We start from the raw sequence: 17444 nt of genomic DNA on the forward strand, positions 1-17444 counted from the left end.
TTGTGATCCCATTCTACATATGATGGCATCTGCAACAATTCTCAATGTAAATACAACAAGTCACAAGCAGGGCTCTGGATTCAGCTGTGACACCTCATTTATTTCACCACCTTTCTGTCAATGTCATTTTTATTTTAGATTAGATTAGATTCCCTGCAGTGTGGAAGCAGATCCTTCGGCCCAACCAGTGCACACCGACCCTTGGAAGAGTGACCCACCCAGACCCATTTCCCTCTGACTAATGTGCAATTTAGCATGGCCAATTCACCTGACCTGCACCTCTTTGGACTGTGGGAGGAAACCGGAGCAAACACACGCAGACACGGGGAGAAAATGCACCCAAGGCTGGAATCGAACCTGGGACCCTGGAACCGTGAGGCAGCAATACTAACCACTGAGTCACCGTGCCGCCCCTTATGAAGGAATGTTATAGAGAACATATTATAAACCTATCATGCATCATGAAGTTTTGTGAAAAGGCTATTCAAGCAGCAGTACTTAAACCATGAAATGGACCAAACAACATTCAAATGTCTAACTAACTGACTCAGTTTAACCATCATTTGGGCCTGCCTGGCATATTTATGACTGCTAATGGGTCAGAGTAATCATGAGCTATGTAACTTATATTCTAGACAATTCTGGTGAATTTTACTATCTATTTTGCCAAATCCACTTTTACTTAATTTTAGCTGTATTAAATTACTCTGTCTTAAGTCACCATTACTGCATTTCCTCTTTGTTCAATTGGAGGAAGTACATAATCACGTTATGACCCATCTTTGAATCCATAATAAAACAAGCCCAAAAATGTTTATTTATAAATAGGTTATCAGTGTAAAAATGCACAGTAGTTACTGATCACATAGTAACAAGGAACAGTTAAGTATTACTAATTTATGGAACAGAAGAAGGCCATTCAACCCATCATTTCCGTCAACCCAGTTAGTCCCATTTGCTAACCCTATCGCTGTAGCCATCTGAACAAATAAACAACACCAAAGGAATATCGTGTTTTTATAGCCTTTTAAAAGTGTCAGTCATTCTTGGATCAATGGACGACACGCTGAGCGGAAGCTATTAACAGTTAAACATTCGTAATAGTTATAGTAATAACAAAAACTTTCACCTATATTGCCTGAAACTGACATAACATATTAGCATCCTATTTAAATTTCAAAGCAGGATACCTGTCAAGCAATGAAGGGTAGCAGGTGCAGACAGCTTTTTCAACATACAAAAACAGTTTTTTTTTCTAAACAGCCAGAGCTGTCAGTGGAATTAAGTAATTGCACAAAACATGTTAACAGAATCTAACAGCACTTCCTTCAAAATATTTTCAATTCATTATGGCACATGTGATAATTGGAATAGTACCGTACTGTGTGAATATAAATGCACAAAGCTGATTAATACAAGGTCAACTTATCCTTGCAGGAGGTACCTCTACAATGAATCACTCCATTAAAAACACATCTGCATTACAATTGCACATAACTGTGACATTTGAAGGTGCCTGCCAGGTCAGTAAAATACCCTAATGTTCACAATTTCCCGTTGTTACAGACCAGACCAAACCCCTTCAAAATATATGATGATGATGATCGCCAAGACCACAATATTTTCTTATTTTAGAACGCACATGTAAGGCATTGTGTTCCAAATGCAATTTGATTGGTCAAATGCTTGAAACTAAACACACTTTATTCATGTACTAAAATTAAAATTCAACAAAGGAAAGATGAATTGGAATAACTTAACTCGACTGGAAAATTTAACAGACTAATAGAGCATTAATACTAAACAGTAACTGTTTCAATATCATAACATCCCATAAACACACCCTTGGCAAAGGCAAATTCAGTAAAACAGATTGTCTCACATGCAATTCTTGCAGCAAGAGGAGAAGCCAAGCTTTTAGCTGCAACAAAGAAAGAGAGAGATGAGGAGAAAGTGAGGACTGTAGATGCTGGGGATCAGAGCTTAAAAATGTGTTGCTGGTAAAGCGCAGCAGGTCAGGCAGCATCAAAGAAGAATGAGAATCGATGTTTCGGGCATAAGTCCTTCTTCAGGAATGAGGAGGGTGTGCCAAGCAGGCTAAGATAAAAGGTAGGAAGGATGGACTTGGGGGAGGGTGTTGGGAATGCGTTGGTGGAAGGAGATTAAGGTGAGGGTGATAGGCCGGAGAGGGGTGGGGGCAGAGAGGTCGGGAAGAAGATTGCAGGTCAAGAAGGCGGTGCCGAGTCTGAGGGTTGGGACTGAGAAAAGGTGGGGGGGGAGGGGAAATGAGGAAGCTGGAGAAATCTGCATTCATCCCTTGTGGTTGGAGGTTCTGAGGCAGAAGATGAGTTGCTCTTCCTCCAGGCGTCGTGTTGCCATGGTCTGGCGATGGAGGCGGCAGCTTTCACCACCCCAACAGCTCTCGAAAGTGAAGCCAAAATCCTAATTCTGTCAGAATGTGAGCTCATCCATATTGTTCCAACTTAAAAAAAAGGCCTCAGAAACTGTTACTTTATTAGCTAAAACAGACCACTTTTCACCTAAGTTACAATCCCTCCTCAGTAGAAAATCAGGACAAATACACCTCTTAACACCATAATATTGTCACACCATGGTGGCACGTTTTTTTCCTCTAGGACTTACAAAACCGAGACCAGCATATGAAATGTGAATGGCGGAGCAGGCTCCATAGGCTAAATGCCTCTACATCGTGTGATCATATAGTATGGTGGGAGGAAACACAATTTTCTTGTGGTATTCACCACTCTTCTGAGGCCCTGATCTCAGAAGAGACGCACTGAATGCATTTTTTGACCAATGCCTTTCTGACACCTATAAGATGGTCAACAGCATTGGGAAGGCTGAAGAATGTTTTTGCACTGGGAAAACAAGTTCAGTATTTCACAAACCACTTCACAGTTTCAATCGAAGACGAAGATACTCTTAACGTTTTCCTACTGTTACATCACACCACAGTTAATAAAATTGGACATTTAACACTCCAGTTAGCAAGGATTTTGCTGAATGCAGTTACGCAATTTCTTTTTCAGATTTTGCAAATGCTCTGCTCTGTTCTGCTTTCCTATTGGTGGTGTTACCTAATAAGGTACAGTGACAAACATGTTATCTAATTACTCATCTGAATGACTCTTCTGGATGGTGCACGTTAGTAGACTATTCATCTAAAGATGACATAAGATGCAAAGCATAATGTTTCCATCCCAAATATGCATATATACTTCCCAGTATGGATCACTGGATAGTGGACTAGTTCATCCACTGATTATTCTCCTCCTTAGTACAAGACATTGATGTCATCTGCAGGGCCCCTACAGTCTCCTGGATGAGCTCATATATCTTTATACAGAGACTGGAATTTCAGTCTGCCAATACTTTTTTTCTGTATAGTTCAGTGACAAACACCCGCTGTACACTTAATCAGCAGGTTTCATTAGGCAACTTTTCAGTTAATAGCTATCATATTGGTTTATCATCTCACTTCACTACTGTGTTTTCTCCATAATGAAAGAATTTATAGCCTTTGATAGGAATATGTTATGCAAAATGTATTATGATTAATTACATTTTATTAGTATGATGACCCTTAGGGAAGTGACTTCCTGATTAAACTTGAAAGCTTCCTATAAGTTACTGGCACTCATCAGTCTACAGAGACATATATTCACTAATTACATAGTTCTGAACTATTGCTATAATCTGGACTCATGCAGTAGTGCTTGTTAAGTGAACAGAACTTGCTCAGTAAATTGTTGCAGTATATTTATTTGTATATTCCTGACTTGAAATGTTAACTCTATTTTTCTTTCCACAGATGCCAGCTGACCTGAGTTTCTCGACACCATTTATCCCTGCAGAGTGCAGGATGTCATTTACTTCATGAGGGGCACCAAAACTGACCCAAGTTACTGTCTGGGCCCAGGGCAGATGGGGCTTGATAGGAATTTCTCTTGGTGCCAGTCTCCGGGAAGAGAACAGCGCTTGTGTCCCAGATTCCATCCAATAATTCTTGTATTGAAGTATTACTGAATCAGGGCATTAGTTTCTGCTCCTTACCACCTGTAGTCACAAGTACTTGTAGCTCAGGTAGGAGCACCAGAGACCCTGTAGAAGATCAAGGAACCCATCCATGTTTCTCAGGGGGCAAAAATATATGGCTAGCTTTCAGTGATCACCTCACCTCTGCATACTGGAGCAGTCCCTCAATTGGCCTTACATATCATCCAAATCCTAGCAGGAAAATTGTTACTTACTCCACCCGCTCCCCACCCCCCCCAATTTTGGGTGCTGCCCTGATATTGTGGGAAGTGATTCCCACAGTCGACGGGAAATTGTGAGCTTTAGAATTTGCATCCACTATAGTGAGTTAAAGAGTCATTGTTATCCTGGCAGCAGGAAGTGTCAGGGCCTGCCATTGTATAGGAGCAGATGCACAGGTGAACACCGGGGTGGGGTGTATGGGGATGCTGCCTGCAATATATTTGGACAGTGGTCGAACCTGAGACATTACACGTGTAGTGACTCCCATCCGCCCTTCTCCTCTAACCAAAAAAAAATGACTCCGTGTAGGGTTAATAAGTAAGTTGATTGGTTAAAAATTTACTTTTTAAATCTTCCATTAATTAGTTAATTGAATAAGACCATAACAGACAAGGGCTAGAAATTATTTAATGTGATTTTGTATATGTTAATTAACTGAATAGAGATGGCTGATAGGCTGGTAGCTCTAGGATATGGGAGCTCACTCATTCTATTATGAATGACAGTGAGCACATTTGCAGCAAGTGTTGGTTACTGGAAGAATGATGGCTCAGAGTTGATGATCTGGAATCTGAGCTTCAAACACTGCGGTACATCAGGGAGGGGGAATAATTACCTGGACGCTTTGTTTCAGGAGGCAGTCACACCTGGGTTGGTTAAGAAATTCAAATTCAGTTAGTGATCAGAGACAACAGGATGTGATTGCAAGTGAGGCAGGTAGGGGGATTCTGTGTTCAGGAGTAGAGGAGCCTTAGCTTTTCACCTTATCCAACAGTGCTTGAGATACTTACTCCCTGTGTGGATGAGGAAAAGAGCTGTGGACAGGATGAGCTAACTGACCATGGTACCATGGTGAAGAAGGCCATTCAAGAGGGGGGAGCAAAAGGAGAAGTGGTAGTTATAGGGGATTCTATAATTGGGGGATAGATAGTACTGTTTGCGAACTGGATTGGGAGTCCCGCATGGTGTGTTGCCTACCCAGTGCCAGGGTGCAGGATTTCTCTGAACGGCTTGACAGTATATTGGAGGGGGAGTAGGAGGATCCAGTTGCTGTGATCCACATTGGCACTAACAACATAGGCAAAGTGAGGAAGGAGAACCTGTTTGGGGATTATCAAGCACTCAGGATGAAGCTAAGGAACAGGTCCTCAAGGGTCATAATCTCTGGATTACTGCCTGAGCTACGTGCAAATTGGCTTTGGGACAAGAAAAACAGGGAAGTAAACATGTGGCTGAGGGAATGGTGTGGGAAAGAGGGGCTCCATTTCATGGGGTGTTGGCATCATTTTTGAAACTGGGGGATCTGTACCGATGGGATGGTGTCCATCTGAACTGACCTGGAACCAAAGTTCCAGTGAAAAGGATAAATAGGGTGGTCACTAAGACTTTAAACTTGTGAGTTAGAGGGAAGGGAAAGGGAAAGCAACAGGAGTTATGGTGATAAGTGAAAAGATAAGCAGCAGGTTAGCATGTATACGGGAGGGTTTAAGTTCAAGGCAGACTATGAAGGAAGCAAAAATGAAGGATAATTCAGGAGATGTTAGAGATGTTGTGAATCATGACAGTAAAAAACTAGTATAAAGGCACTTTACCTGAATGCTCGTAGCACTTGTAACAATGCTGATGAGTTAACGGCACAAATTGTGGACGAATATGATTTGATGGCCATCACAGAGACATAATTGCAGAATGGTCATGACTAGGAATTAAATATCCAGGGGTACCAGACTATTCGGAAGGATAGACAGGAATGCAAGGTAGGTGGCGTAGCTCTGATATTCAAGGATGACATCAGTGCGGCGCTGAGAGATGATAATGTTCCATGGAACATGAGGTTGAATCAATTTGGGTGAAAATTAGGAATGTCAAGAAAAGGTCACTGATAGGCGTAGTCTATAGGCCACCAAATAATAACATCAGTTGGGGCAATAAACAAGGAAACAACTAATGCCTGAAAAAAGGTACGGCTATTATCATGGGGGATAATCTGCATGTAGATTGGCCGAACCAGCTCAGTCAGGGTAGCCTTGAGGAGGAGTGTTGAGTGTATCCGTGATAGTTTTCTTGAACAGCATGTAATGGCACAGACGAGGGAGTAAGCTCTCCTAGATCTGGTTCTGTGTAATGAGACAGGAATAATTAATGACCTCATAGTTAGGGTTCCTCTTGGAAGGAGTGATCACAATATGGGTGAATTTAATACAGCTGGATAGTGTGAAGATAAAATCCAATACCAGGGTCCTGTGCTTGAATAAGGGGGACTATGATAGAATGAGGGAATACTTGGCTAAAGTAGGCTGGAAACAGAGACTTTATGTTGCGACAGTTGACGAGCATTGGAGGACCTTCAAAGAAAATTTTCAAAGTGCTTGGTAAAAGTATATTCTGGTGAGAAGGAAGGATTGTAGATGGAGGGGTAATCTGCCATGGGTGTCTAAGGAAATAAGGCAGGCTATCAAAGTGAAAGAGAAGGCAATAAAAGTGGCCAAAAACAGCAGGAGACTAGAATATTGGGAAACTTTAAAGGTCAACAGAAAGCCACAAAAAGTGCTATAAAAAATAGAGTGTGTGAGAGGAAAAAAAACTAGTACAGAATATAAAGACAGATAGCAGAAGTTTCTATAAATATATAAAACTAAGAGTGGCTAAAGTCAATGTTGGTCCTTTAGAGGATGAGGAGGGGCAGTTAGTTATGGGATATGATGAAATCGCTGAGGCATTGAACAGGTCCTTTGCATCAATCTTCACTGTGGAGGAAGATTAATAACTAACCAGTAAGTGATGAAGAAATGAAGGTAGGTGAGGACCTGGAAACAATTATTATGATGGAAGAGTTAGTGTTGGATAAGGCAATGGAACTAAGGATAGATAAGTCTCCGGGCACTGATGGAATGCATCCCAGGGTACTAGAACAGATGGCGGAAGAAATACTGGGTGGACTGGCGATAATTTTCCAAAATTTGCTGGAGCAGTTCCAGCTGATTGGAAAATAGCAAATGTGATTCCACTGTTTAAAAAGGGAAATAGACAAAAGATGGGGAACTTTAGAACAATGAACGTAATCTCTGTAGTGGGAAAGATGCTTGAGCCTATTACCAAGGAAGAAATAGCAGGGCATCTCAAAAGAAATGGTCCCATTGTACAGATGCAGCAGGGATTCATGAAGGACAGGTTATGCTTCACAATCTTTTGGAATTCAATGAAGATATTTTAGGCAAGGTAGACAACGGGGCCCCAGTGGATGTGGTGTATCTAGATTCCCATTTGGTCTTTGGCAAGGTGCCACATGTGAGGCTGCTGCATATGAATGCATGGGTAGAACATTAGTGTAGATGGAGGATTGGTTGACTGACATGAAGAAAAGATTGGGGATAAATGAATGCTATTCTGGCTGACAATCAGTGACTAGTGTTACACCTCAGGGATCAGTGTTGAGACCACAATTATTTACAATTTATATCAATGATTTGGGATTGGGGACCATGTGTACGGTGTCAAAATTTGCCGATGACACTAAGATAAGTGGCAGAGCAAAGTGTGCAGAGGACTGTAAAACTTTGCAGAGGAACATAGATACATTGAGCGAGTGGGCAAAGGTCTGGCAGATGGAATACAATGTTAGTAAATGTGAAGTCATACATTTTAGTAGGAGTCGCAGCAAAATAGATTATCACTTGAATGGTCAAATGTTGCCGCATGCTGATTTGCAGAAGATTGGTCTGCAGGTACAACAAATAATTAGGAAGGCAAATGGAATTTTGTCTTTCACTGCTAAAGGGGTTGAGTTTAAAAGCAGAGAGGTAATGTTAAAGCTATACAAGGTGCTGGTGAGGCCACACCTGGAGTACTATGTGCCAATTTGATGTCCTTGAGAAAGGATGTACTGGCACTGGAGGGGGTGGCAGAGGTGGTTCACTAGGTTGATTTCGGAGTTGAGGGCATTGGCTTATGAGGGAGGCTGAATAGATTGGGACTATATTCATTGGGACTATATTCATTGGAATTCATAAGAATAGAGGGGATCTTATCTATTACCTTCATAATTTGATACATTTCTATAAGATAGAAATAGATAGGATGTTTCCACAGGTAGGTGAGATTAAGACATGAGGGCATGGTCTTAAGATTAGAGGAAGCAGGTTTAGAACTGAACTGAGAAGGAACTTCTTCACTCAGAGGGTTGTTAATCAAAGGAATTCCTTGTCCAGGGAAGTTATTGACACTACTTCAGTAATTACTTTTAAAGCTAAGATAGGAACTTTTTTCAAAAGTACAGGAATTAAGGGATATGGTGAAAACGGGGTAAGTGGAGCTGAGTCCACGAAAAGGTTAGCTATGATCTTATTGAGTGACGGAGCAGGCTCAGGCGGCCTACTCCTGCTCCTGGTTCTCATGTTCTTATGTCATACAGTCATGGAGAGGTACAGTACGGAAACAGACCCTTGAGTCCAACTCGTCCATGCTGATCAGATATCCCAACCCAACCTAGTCCCATTTGCCAGCACACATCCCTCTCAATTCTTCCTATTCATATACCCATCCAGATGCCTTTTAAAAAGGCATCACCAATTGACTGACCAGCAAAGGTAGAACTGACTGTAGTCCAATCCCCAGAAGTGAAATGGGTAAACAGCTGACTTACTGTGGAACTGACATGAAGCTACTCTCTCGCCCATTAACCACGCCTTCCCTTTCTCACTCTGACACTGCCATGCTCTTTGTGTATATGCAGTATGTTTGTTACATAGTGCATGTACCTGCAGTATCTCTGATGTTAATATAGCACTAGACCTTTTAGGAACATGCAGCATTGCACACTTTCCCACTGACATTTTACTGCTCCTTTCAGCTACAAGAGGTCTCCTGTGCTGTTGTAACTCTGAAACAGCAGCTACTTGCTGACACTGTGGGCAAGGCCGTGACTGTGAAACAGAAGCTGACACATTGCTATTCTCCAATTGGGTTCAGTGATAGGCCAATGAATTATCCTGCCTTGATTCTCATTTGCAGGCCTACTGCAGTTATAGTGCTTTCACTGGAAGTGCAGACATTGAACACTGAGAACGTGTTGCACAAGACAGCCAAAGCTATGTACTCTCAGACAGGAGGCAGGAGCCCACATTGTTAGATATAGGTTTACAATATGCTGCTGAGTTTAGAACACAGAACATAACAGCGCAGTACAGGCCCTTCGAACCTCGATGTTGCACTGACCTGCGAAATCAATCTGAAGGCCATCTAACCTATACTATTCCATTCTCATCCCTCTGCCTATCCAATGTTTCTTGAACATTGAGTATCTCAACTGGGCAGAAATGAATTGTGAGGGCAAACTTAATTCCAGTGGGTTGTGTAATTAATAAGACATAAATGCATGTTAGAAAAGCTCTTTACCATCTGGTGACGAAATGACTTTGACATCTGAAAAGAACTTAGCAAAGAATCAACACAATGATTTGACTGTAATGAAACTTAAGATGTCTACCTGTGTTCCTCATGGTAATGATTACCTGGCTACTGCAGACTGGAACAGATATTGGTACGTGGTTGCATGTCAATCCAAACAGCCAGTGTTTCCCTTGATAGAGGGAATCTGATTAAAGAACATGACTAACTCTGCCATTATTCTTATGACCTCTGGAAGCAGAAAATTGTGCCCTTAGTATTGAAAACTGCGATTTGGTTTTGCCCTGAACCTGATTTGCTGGGCTACCTTGTGAGCACAACCGTGTAGTTTTACCAGCAGTGTGGAATGGATAGAGTTAGCAGTTGAATCCTTACACTAGTGAAATATAAACCCACAGCCAAAGTGTTATTCCACCTACTGACACAAACTGTAAAAGCTGAACAGTATTTGAAGCTGTTTTCTAAAACCTGCATAAAAATCAGCCTTCAGCTATTAGTGTAATCAATGCCACTGAGGCCAGCGCTTTCTACCTTTGATGTGCAGCTACATTCTGCTTGTCTGCTACTGACCTGAAGTTAACAATCAGCACCACTCAAGAAACACAATATTTGAAGAAGTATAAAATGTAGATGAAGAATGAAGAAAAATTAGGACATTTCATATGACTTGCATTTGTCAATTACTTTTGTAAGTAGATTGAATGCTAGTTCAAAGGTTTGACTGTAACAAATGTTTGGCTTTGTAACCTTTGGCACTAATGTTGAAAAACTATACCACATGCAACAATTATTATTTGATCATCTTACATTGTATTCCAGCAACAATGACTGACACCTAGCCATGTGGAAAATTGATTCATAAAGTCCACAAACTCAGATTGTAGCTGCTAACGTTGCTCTTTGACATCCATTCTAAGCTTTTGCCTCTGTGAAGCACTTTGCAATATTTTATTGATGTTGAAGGTTACTAATAAAATGCAAGTTCCTGTGATGTCACATCAAAATGTAACCAAACCCTGTCTCAACCCAGCACTTGCACTTCGATTTTAAAAGATGGTCATTTCAGAGGGAAATGTGAACACATTACAAGGTTGCAACACATCAAAGCATTCAAATGCAGTAAACTATGAAACAGATTGCCGACCTGCTACCACTACCCCCACTTTCCCTCTCATCTACTGATTACTGCATGCGCTGACTTATTTTGGAATAAAACCATATAAAACTGACTATTCTCCAGTATCTCAGCCAAAACATATTGTTCCTGTGCAGAATAGAACATGTGTTCGGAGGGTATTGGGTCTAAGGGGAAATAAGATTGAGCCAGTTACTATTTTCATCCAAAATCCACAAGTGTGTTTTCTTTTGGGTCACTATAGTCAGCCAACAATGGAATGTCCATTAGTCCGTGGTGACATGATAATTATATTCACTATATGATATTACACTGATTATTACTCACAGATCCTCTGTTCCAGAAGAGGACCTGTGGGATATGATGATCAGCTTTAAAACACATCTCTTAGTGTACATGAGGAACTCTGGATTAAATTCAGTTGCAAGCGAAGCAATGACGAAACTAGAAAAATTAACAGTGTCAATAATAAGCATTTGCCAGTGCCAACTACTTTTTAGCCTGCTATTATGGTTACATAGGAACAGGAATACCTACTGCAGCATGAACTTGTTATACTATTCAATTATACTGTCACTAATCTGTACTTGGTGCATGTTTACTTGCTTTTGATCCACATCCCTTGACATCTTTCCAAACAAGAATCACTTGATCCCTCTGCATTTTTAGCCTTCCGAGGGGAAAAAAGATTTCCATGCATTAGGGTCAAGATCTCAGTGAGAAAGGTGGGTGTGTATTTTGAAGGGGTTGGGAAGAGAGGTGTGCTGGGTTCATGATGCTAAAGAAGTCACCAACACCTGACCTTCCCTCTCCCACAGCTAGAGGATGTCTTGTATTGAGTGGGCCTACCCCAGTTATGGGTTAGATACCAGTGGGGTCGGAATGAGGTCATTAAGTCGCAATGAAATTGGTTACTTAAAAGGGTGGCATTAGATCTAAGGACAAGTGGGATACCTGATCATTGTAAAATTTTAGGCAGTTGGGGATGTGTAGGCAGTAGGGAGGCCATCAGTTGGATTTTTAGATGCTCCTATCCTTCAAGACTGCTGGTGAGGAACATAAAATCCAGCCTATTGCGTGAACATGTGCTTCCTGATGTTACGCAAAATGGCTTAGCATCAAATTTAAGACTATTTAATTGCCCTTAATTCTCTCACTAGAGGAAATTGTTTGTGTGTAAATGCTTCACCAAATCACTTTGAAAAGAGAAAAGGCAGACTTGCATTTTTACAGAGTTGATCACACAATCATTTGACATCAGAAAGTGCTTTACAGTAATCGATGTACGCTTTGAAGTGTGTGCTCTGATGTAATGAAGGAAACATGGCAGATAATTTTGCACAGCATACTTCCACAAACAGTGATAATGATCACTTACTACATTTGCTTTATGCTGTTGATTGAGGGAATAAATATTGTACAGGTCATTGGGCGATAACACTTTCTTCAAAATGGTCAACTGACATCCACCAGCACAGGCAGATGGGGCCTTGGTTTAACATCTCATCCTGTGACAGTGAAGCATTCCCTCAGCACTACAATGGAGTGCAGCCTTGATTTCTCTGCTAAAACACTGGACAAAGAATTGAACCTGGAACTATGTGATTCAAAGACGAGACTCACTACCAACTGAGCCATGGCTGTCGTTTAAATGACTCAAACTCAATCACTTGAATTCCAGGGTAGAGATTGACGCTAAAGTGTTTTATTTTCCTTCCATGGTTTTCTTGCGTTATAGAGAGCATTTAACCTCTAATGGACTTCCTGATCTAAATGCTTCCAGATCTCTGTTAATAACATATTGGACAGATTGAGGAACTACTCTCTTTACTTTTGGCTTTCCCTTCTAGTTAAGGCACAATTTTTTGTTGTAGCAACATAAACTGGTGCAACATATTCCACCACTCTGCCCATGGGCTGCACAACATTTTGTCAATCTTAATATGAGACTGATATCAAGGCAATGAAGAATGTGCAGTGAAAAGCAACCAAGTTGATAGATAGGATTAGGCACAATCAAAGTCTCAAATACCTAGGTTGGAATTTCCTTTATAGAAGGCGAGAACCCAGATAGTAAATGTTACACAAGGAATATATGACATATTCTACAACAATTCTTCAAGAGAAAAAAAGGCGAGTAAACAGTGGTAGTATTCCAACCTCTGGGCCAGAAGATTCAAGTCCTACCTCAGGATGTGATGTCTACAAAGGCGAGTAATAACAGGTTCAAACAGGTTTATTAAAAAGGTGAGGGTCTTGTGGCAGATCTCTTACAACGTATAAAAATGATAATTTAAATTTTGCAACACTGTGCAGAATTCATTGAATGTATAATAGACTGTCAAGGCAGGCAGTGACAGATTAACTGTACCAACAAATTTGGGAGAGATTTTGTTGTAACCTGGAGAAAAATCTATGAGAAGGGTACGACAACTATTGAGAAACATCATCCCTTGAAACTGGGTAATTTAAACAAAAATCAATACCTTCCAATGACAGATTATCAAGGGTATCTGGTTGCTCAATAAGTAGTCTTCAGAATTTGTAACCATGAAAAACAACAAAGGGACAGTTTGTTCCCAGAAAATAAATTAAATGCAAATTAAGAGTAACCATTTGCAATATATGTACTCTCATTTGGGTAATCCTGAGCAGAGATCAGAAATGCTTCAATAATGTTCTACAGTTAACAAACAATAATGATTTCGACTAAATATATTAATTATTTATGATTAACATGCAGACTGACGTGGCAATGATAACAAGGAAATAAGCCTAATTGGCTTTGCATTTCCTTTAAGATGCAACCACTTTGAACTGTAGATGTTTTAATATGTAGCAAGTTTGATAAGACTATTCCATTACTCTGGAGGAAAAAGTGAGGACTGCAGATGCTGGAGATCAGAGCTGAAAATGTGTTGCTGGAAAAGCGCAGCAGGTCAGGCAGCATCCAAGGAACAGGAGATTCGACGTTTCGGGCACAAGCCCTTCATCAGGAATGAGGAAAGTGTGTCCAGCAGGCTAAGATCAAAGGTAGGGAGGAGGGACTTGGGGGAGGGGCCATGGAGATGTGATAGGTGGAAGAAGGTCAAGGTGAGGGTGATAGACCGGAGTGGGGTGGGGGTGGAGTGGTCAGGAAGAGATTACAGGTTAGGAGGGCGGTGCTGGGTTCGAGGGAATCGACTGAGACAAGTGGCTCAACACTTCAACTCCCCCCTCCCACACCACCAAGGACATGCAGGTCCTTGGACTCCTCCATCACCAGAACATGACGATTGGAGGAAGAGCACCTCATCTTCCGCCTGGGAACCCTCCAACCACAAGGGATGAACTCAGATTTCTCCAGTTTCCTCATTTCCCCTCCCCCCACCTTGTCTCAGTCGATTCCCTCGAACTCAGCACTGCCCTCCTAACCTGTAATCTCTTCCTGACCTCTCCTCCCCTACCCCACTCCGGCCTATCACCCTCACCTTGATCTCCTTCCACCTATCACATCTCCATCGCCCCTCCCCCAAGTCCCTCCTCCCTACCTTTTATCTTAGCCTGCTGGACACACTTTCCTCATTCCTGATGAAGGGCTTGTGCCCGAAACGTCGAATTTCCCATTCCTTGGGTGCTGCCTGACCTGCTGCGCTTTTCCAGCAACACATTTTCAGCTCTATTCCATTACCCTATCAATCTCCAATTAAGCATGTGCCACAGCAGTTGAAGTGAATGGACAATTTTTCTTCTGCACTTGGGGAGGAAGGAAATGTAGGCGAATTGAGTAAGGGATGGCATAAAGCTAAAGCTGAAAATGGTGATCCAGACAGAGTGGAATTGTGAAAAGATCAGGAATAGCAAGGTAGATAGTAAAAAGGGATGAAAGTCTTAGGGGGAAAACTGAAGGAGGTCAGAGGGGAAGTTCACCTGTAGTAATGACAGTATAAGTGACCCCCCTGGGGGGGGGGGGGGGGGCAACTCATGAGGAATCACAGCCATATGTAATTTGGTTTATTATAATAGACCGAAGCCTGACTGGGCCAACAAGCCTTTTCAAGTTAAGCAACCATACTGACAGTTCCCAGTAAAGCTGATCAGGGCACTCAAGCAGGACTGAGCTCAAAAAGGATTCAATTCAAAAGACCATCTTTTGTGGTTATGTCCTGGTCCCAATCAGCCTTTAGTGCAAATTTATTAGATTTACACCTTATCCTTGTTATGATGAAAGATTAGTGACTTGAAGAAGATTGAGCTGCTGAATGCTATATCTCCTTTTATGTTTTATATTTGAACCATGGCAGTTGTTTGAGAGGCAGAACTACGGTGGTGTCAGAAGTGTCACATTGATACCTGCCATCCAACCTTTCATGTTACCGTATGCACCGAGGGTTTGATAGCACCTGTCAAAGTAACTGCCAGGGCTCTTACATTTCAGAATATGGCAGCTGAGTGCTGTAAGCAGGGGCATGGTTTGCCCTTTTCTGACAGTCTATGCTATGAAAGGACAGTAAGAATAACTCCACATTTTTGAGGAAGCCCTGAGCAGAATCTCCTCTCACAAGTGCATGGCTCCCTACTTTCATTGAAAAGGACAGCCAGAGAGGTAACCTGTATGAGATTCCCACTTCTTGGAAATTCCTGCCCAACAACTAGGATTTCAACAAATGAATTGATGCTGGGTCGTAGTTGGTTCATGTTACAGAGCTGGAACTAGGTGGCCTTAGCAATGGCACAGTTTGTATGATTGGAAGGTCATTTAAGGATAAATGTGAACTTTATTGTTTAGTCTCAAATTACTTATGAATGGTGTCAGTGGAGTTAATGGCAGAGTTACAAGTCAATGGCTTTCACCTTCACAATATTCAACTGGGTCCATTTCAATGTTTATAGTAGCTAATGTCTTTACAGTCATGATGATCTCTGAATCCTTAAAAAAATGCAAGTGTGAGCATGCTGCCCCTTTAAGGCTAATTTGCCCTTGGCTTTTTTCAAGAGAGGTCGTAAAGGCAGAGGTGCCGATGTGTCTGAACTAGTTACTTTAATAATGGCTAACAGACACTGCCTAAGGCAACAATCAGGGAAAAGGGCTTTTAGGCTTGTTTTTCTTATAAACAGTTCTACAATGAAAGGGGAATGGCCAGTTCTCCCACTTCAGGAATTTTTTTAGTTTGGTTTAGTTAACGGATTGGGGGCCTAGAGAAACAACTGCTGGGAAAAGAGTTTCCATGCTGATTCTCTCTCCATCTGGTTGGTATGCAATTGGCGTGTCCAGCTATTGCGGAGTGCGGGCTGAGTTCTGACCAGGTTTCAGCAACATCCCATGGTGGGAAGCATTCCATTTTGGCAAGGGAGCGAATCCAGGCTCTTACAACGCCTGGGTGATTTCCAGGCTGGCTAGTGGTGCCAGATCTGATCCGTTCAGTGTGCATGCGGTGTGTCTGGACTGTGTGCCATGTTCTGACTGAGTTTCAGTGAGTTTCCACTGTGGAAAACAGGTGTTTTTCACAAGGGAACAAATCCGGGACCTTACACCGACTGGGAGACTTTCAGGCCAGCTAGCGTCGCTGGATCCAGGCTAGGTGATCTGCAGCCAGTGTCCACTTCTGGGCCAGGCTGCTGCCCGTGTTCCGACTGTGTGAGAACCTGTACCAGAAACACCTTTTTGCCAAGGGGTGTGTTTATGGGATGTTGCAGGAAATTGGAACGGCCCTTTATTAAGTTGCGGGGGATATCGTGTCGTATCGTGTTATTCTACATTCTGTTTTCTTTTGTGTGTGTTTCATTCAGTAGTCTGTAAATAAATTCTGTGTGGTTTAAAACTGAGTGGTAGGACCAGCTGCATCACTCCTGAATATCCACCATACACTGCTTAAAACAAGTAGAGACATTAGGGTCTGGGCCACTTTCCTGAAATGTTTTGAGGGGGGCTGGCCTTGTCCGGTCCATAACACAAGTTTGCTGTTTTCTTGGTATGAATGTCTCAGATGTGTACTTGCATTTATGAACCAGAAATGTAATTTTAATTTTGGACTGCTCACTAAATCAACATGATACATATTTAAAACACACTGCACTTTGAAGAAGTGTTTGATGCATGTTGATATTGTAGCTGGCATTTGAATTCCTAGAAGGGCTCACAAATGCTGTACTATTTGCAAAATGCTTCCCTCAGGGGCTAATTATAATAGTTATGCAAATAAAATGTTTCACAGTATTTTTGAAAATCTATTGGATGCACCAACTGATGTTGATGCAAACTTACTTGGTAAATAGCACAATAGTTAGTTTCCTACCTTGCACACAGAACTTCAGCTCCTTCACATCTGTTACTGTTGTCGAAAAAACTTTCTCTGGGACTTTTTTACTCATACGGTTATAGTTCCTTCGTTTCTTCGTTTCACCCCAAAGATTGGAGCCTCCATGCATGCTCGGAATGTTGAGGATTGCAATTCCTTCCAGTGATGTATTACTTAGGTCAAGTACGATACCATCACACTGGAAGATAGAAATCACAGGATATCACTTACTTCAGCTAAACTGCTTGAACCAAACTTTCAAAGTCAGAAAGAAGGCACAGAATAAATTTCATCATAATGGCGTTTATAAACCACTTCTACTTTTCAAGGCGAAAGGAAATTTTGCA

At 41.7% G+C, this 17444-nt stretch overlaps 1 protein-coding gene across 2 annotated transcripts in view; it reads right to left on the reverse strand.

Annotated features, from left to right (window-relative positions):
• LOC132817538 (diacylglycerol kinase beta) overlaps positions 1-17444 on the reverse strand; it is a 519975-nt gene that overhangs the window by 49139 nt on the left and 453392 nt on the right. For both annotated transcript variants that reach the window (XM_060828035.1, XM_060828034.1), the window contains one exon: positions 17095-17296. In XM_060828035.1, the coding sequence (XP_060684018.1) occupies positions 17095-17296 (202 nt within the window). The remainder of the gene's footprint in view (positions 1-17094; positions 17297-17444) is intronic.

Source organism: Hemiscyllium ocellatum, chromosome 7 (assembly GCF_020745735.1).
Source record: "Hemiscyllium ocellatum isolate sHemOce1 chromosome 7, sHemOce1.pat.X.cur, whole genome shotgun sequence".
Classification (NCBI taxonomy): domain Eukaryota; kingdom Metazoa; phylum Chordata; class Chondrichthyes; order Orectolobiformes; family Hemiscylliidae; genus Hemiscyllium; species Hemiscyllium ocellatum.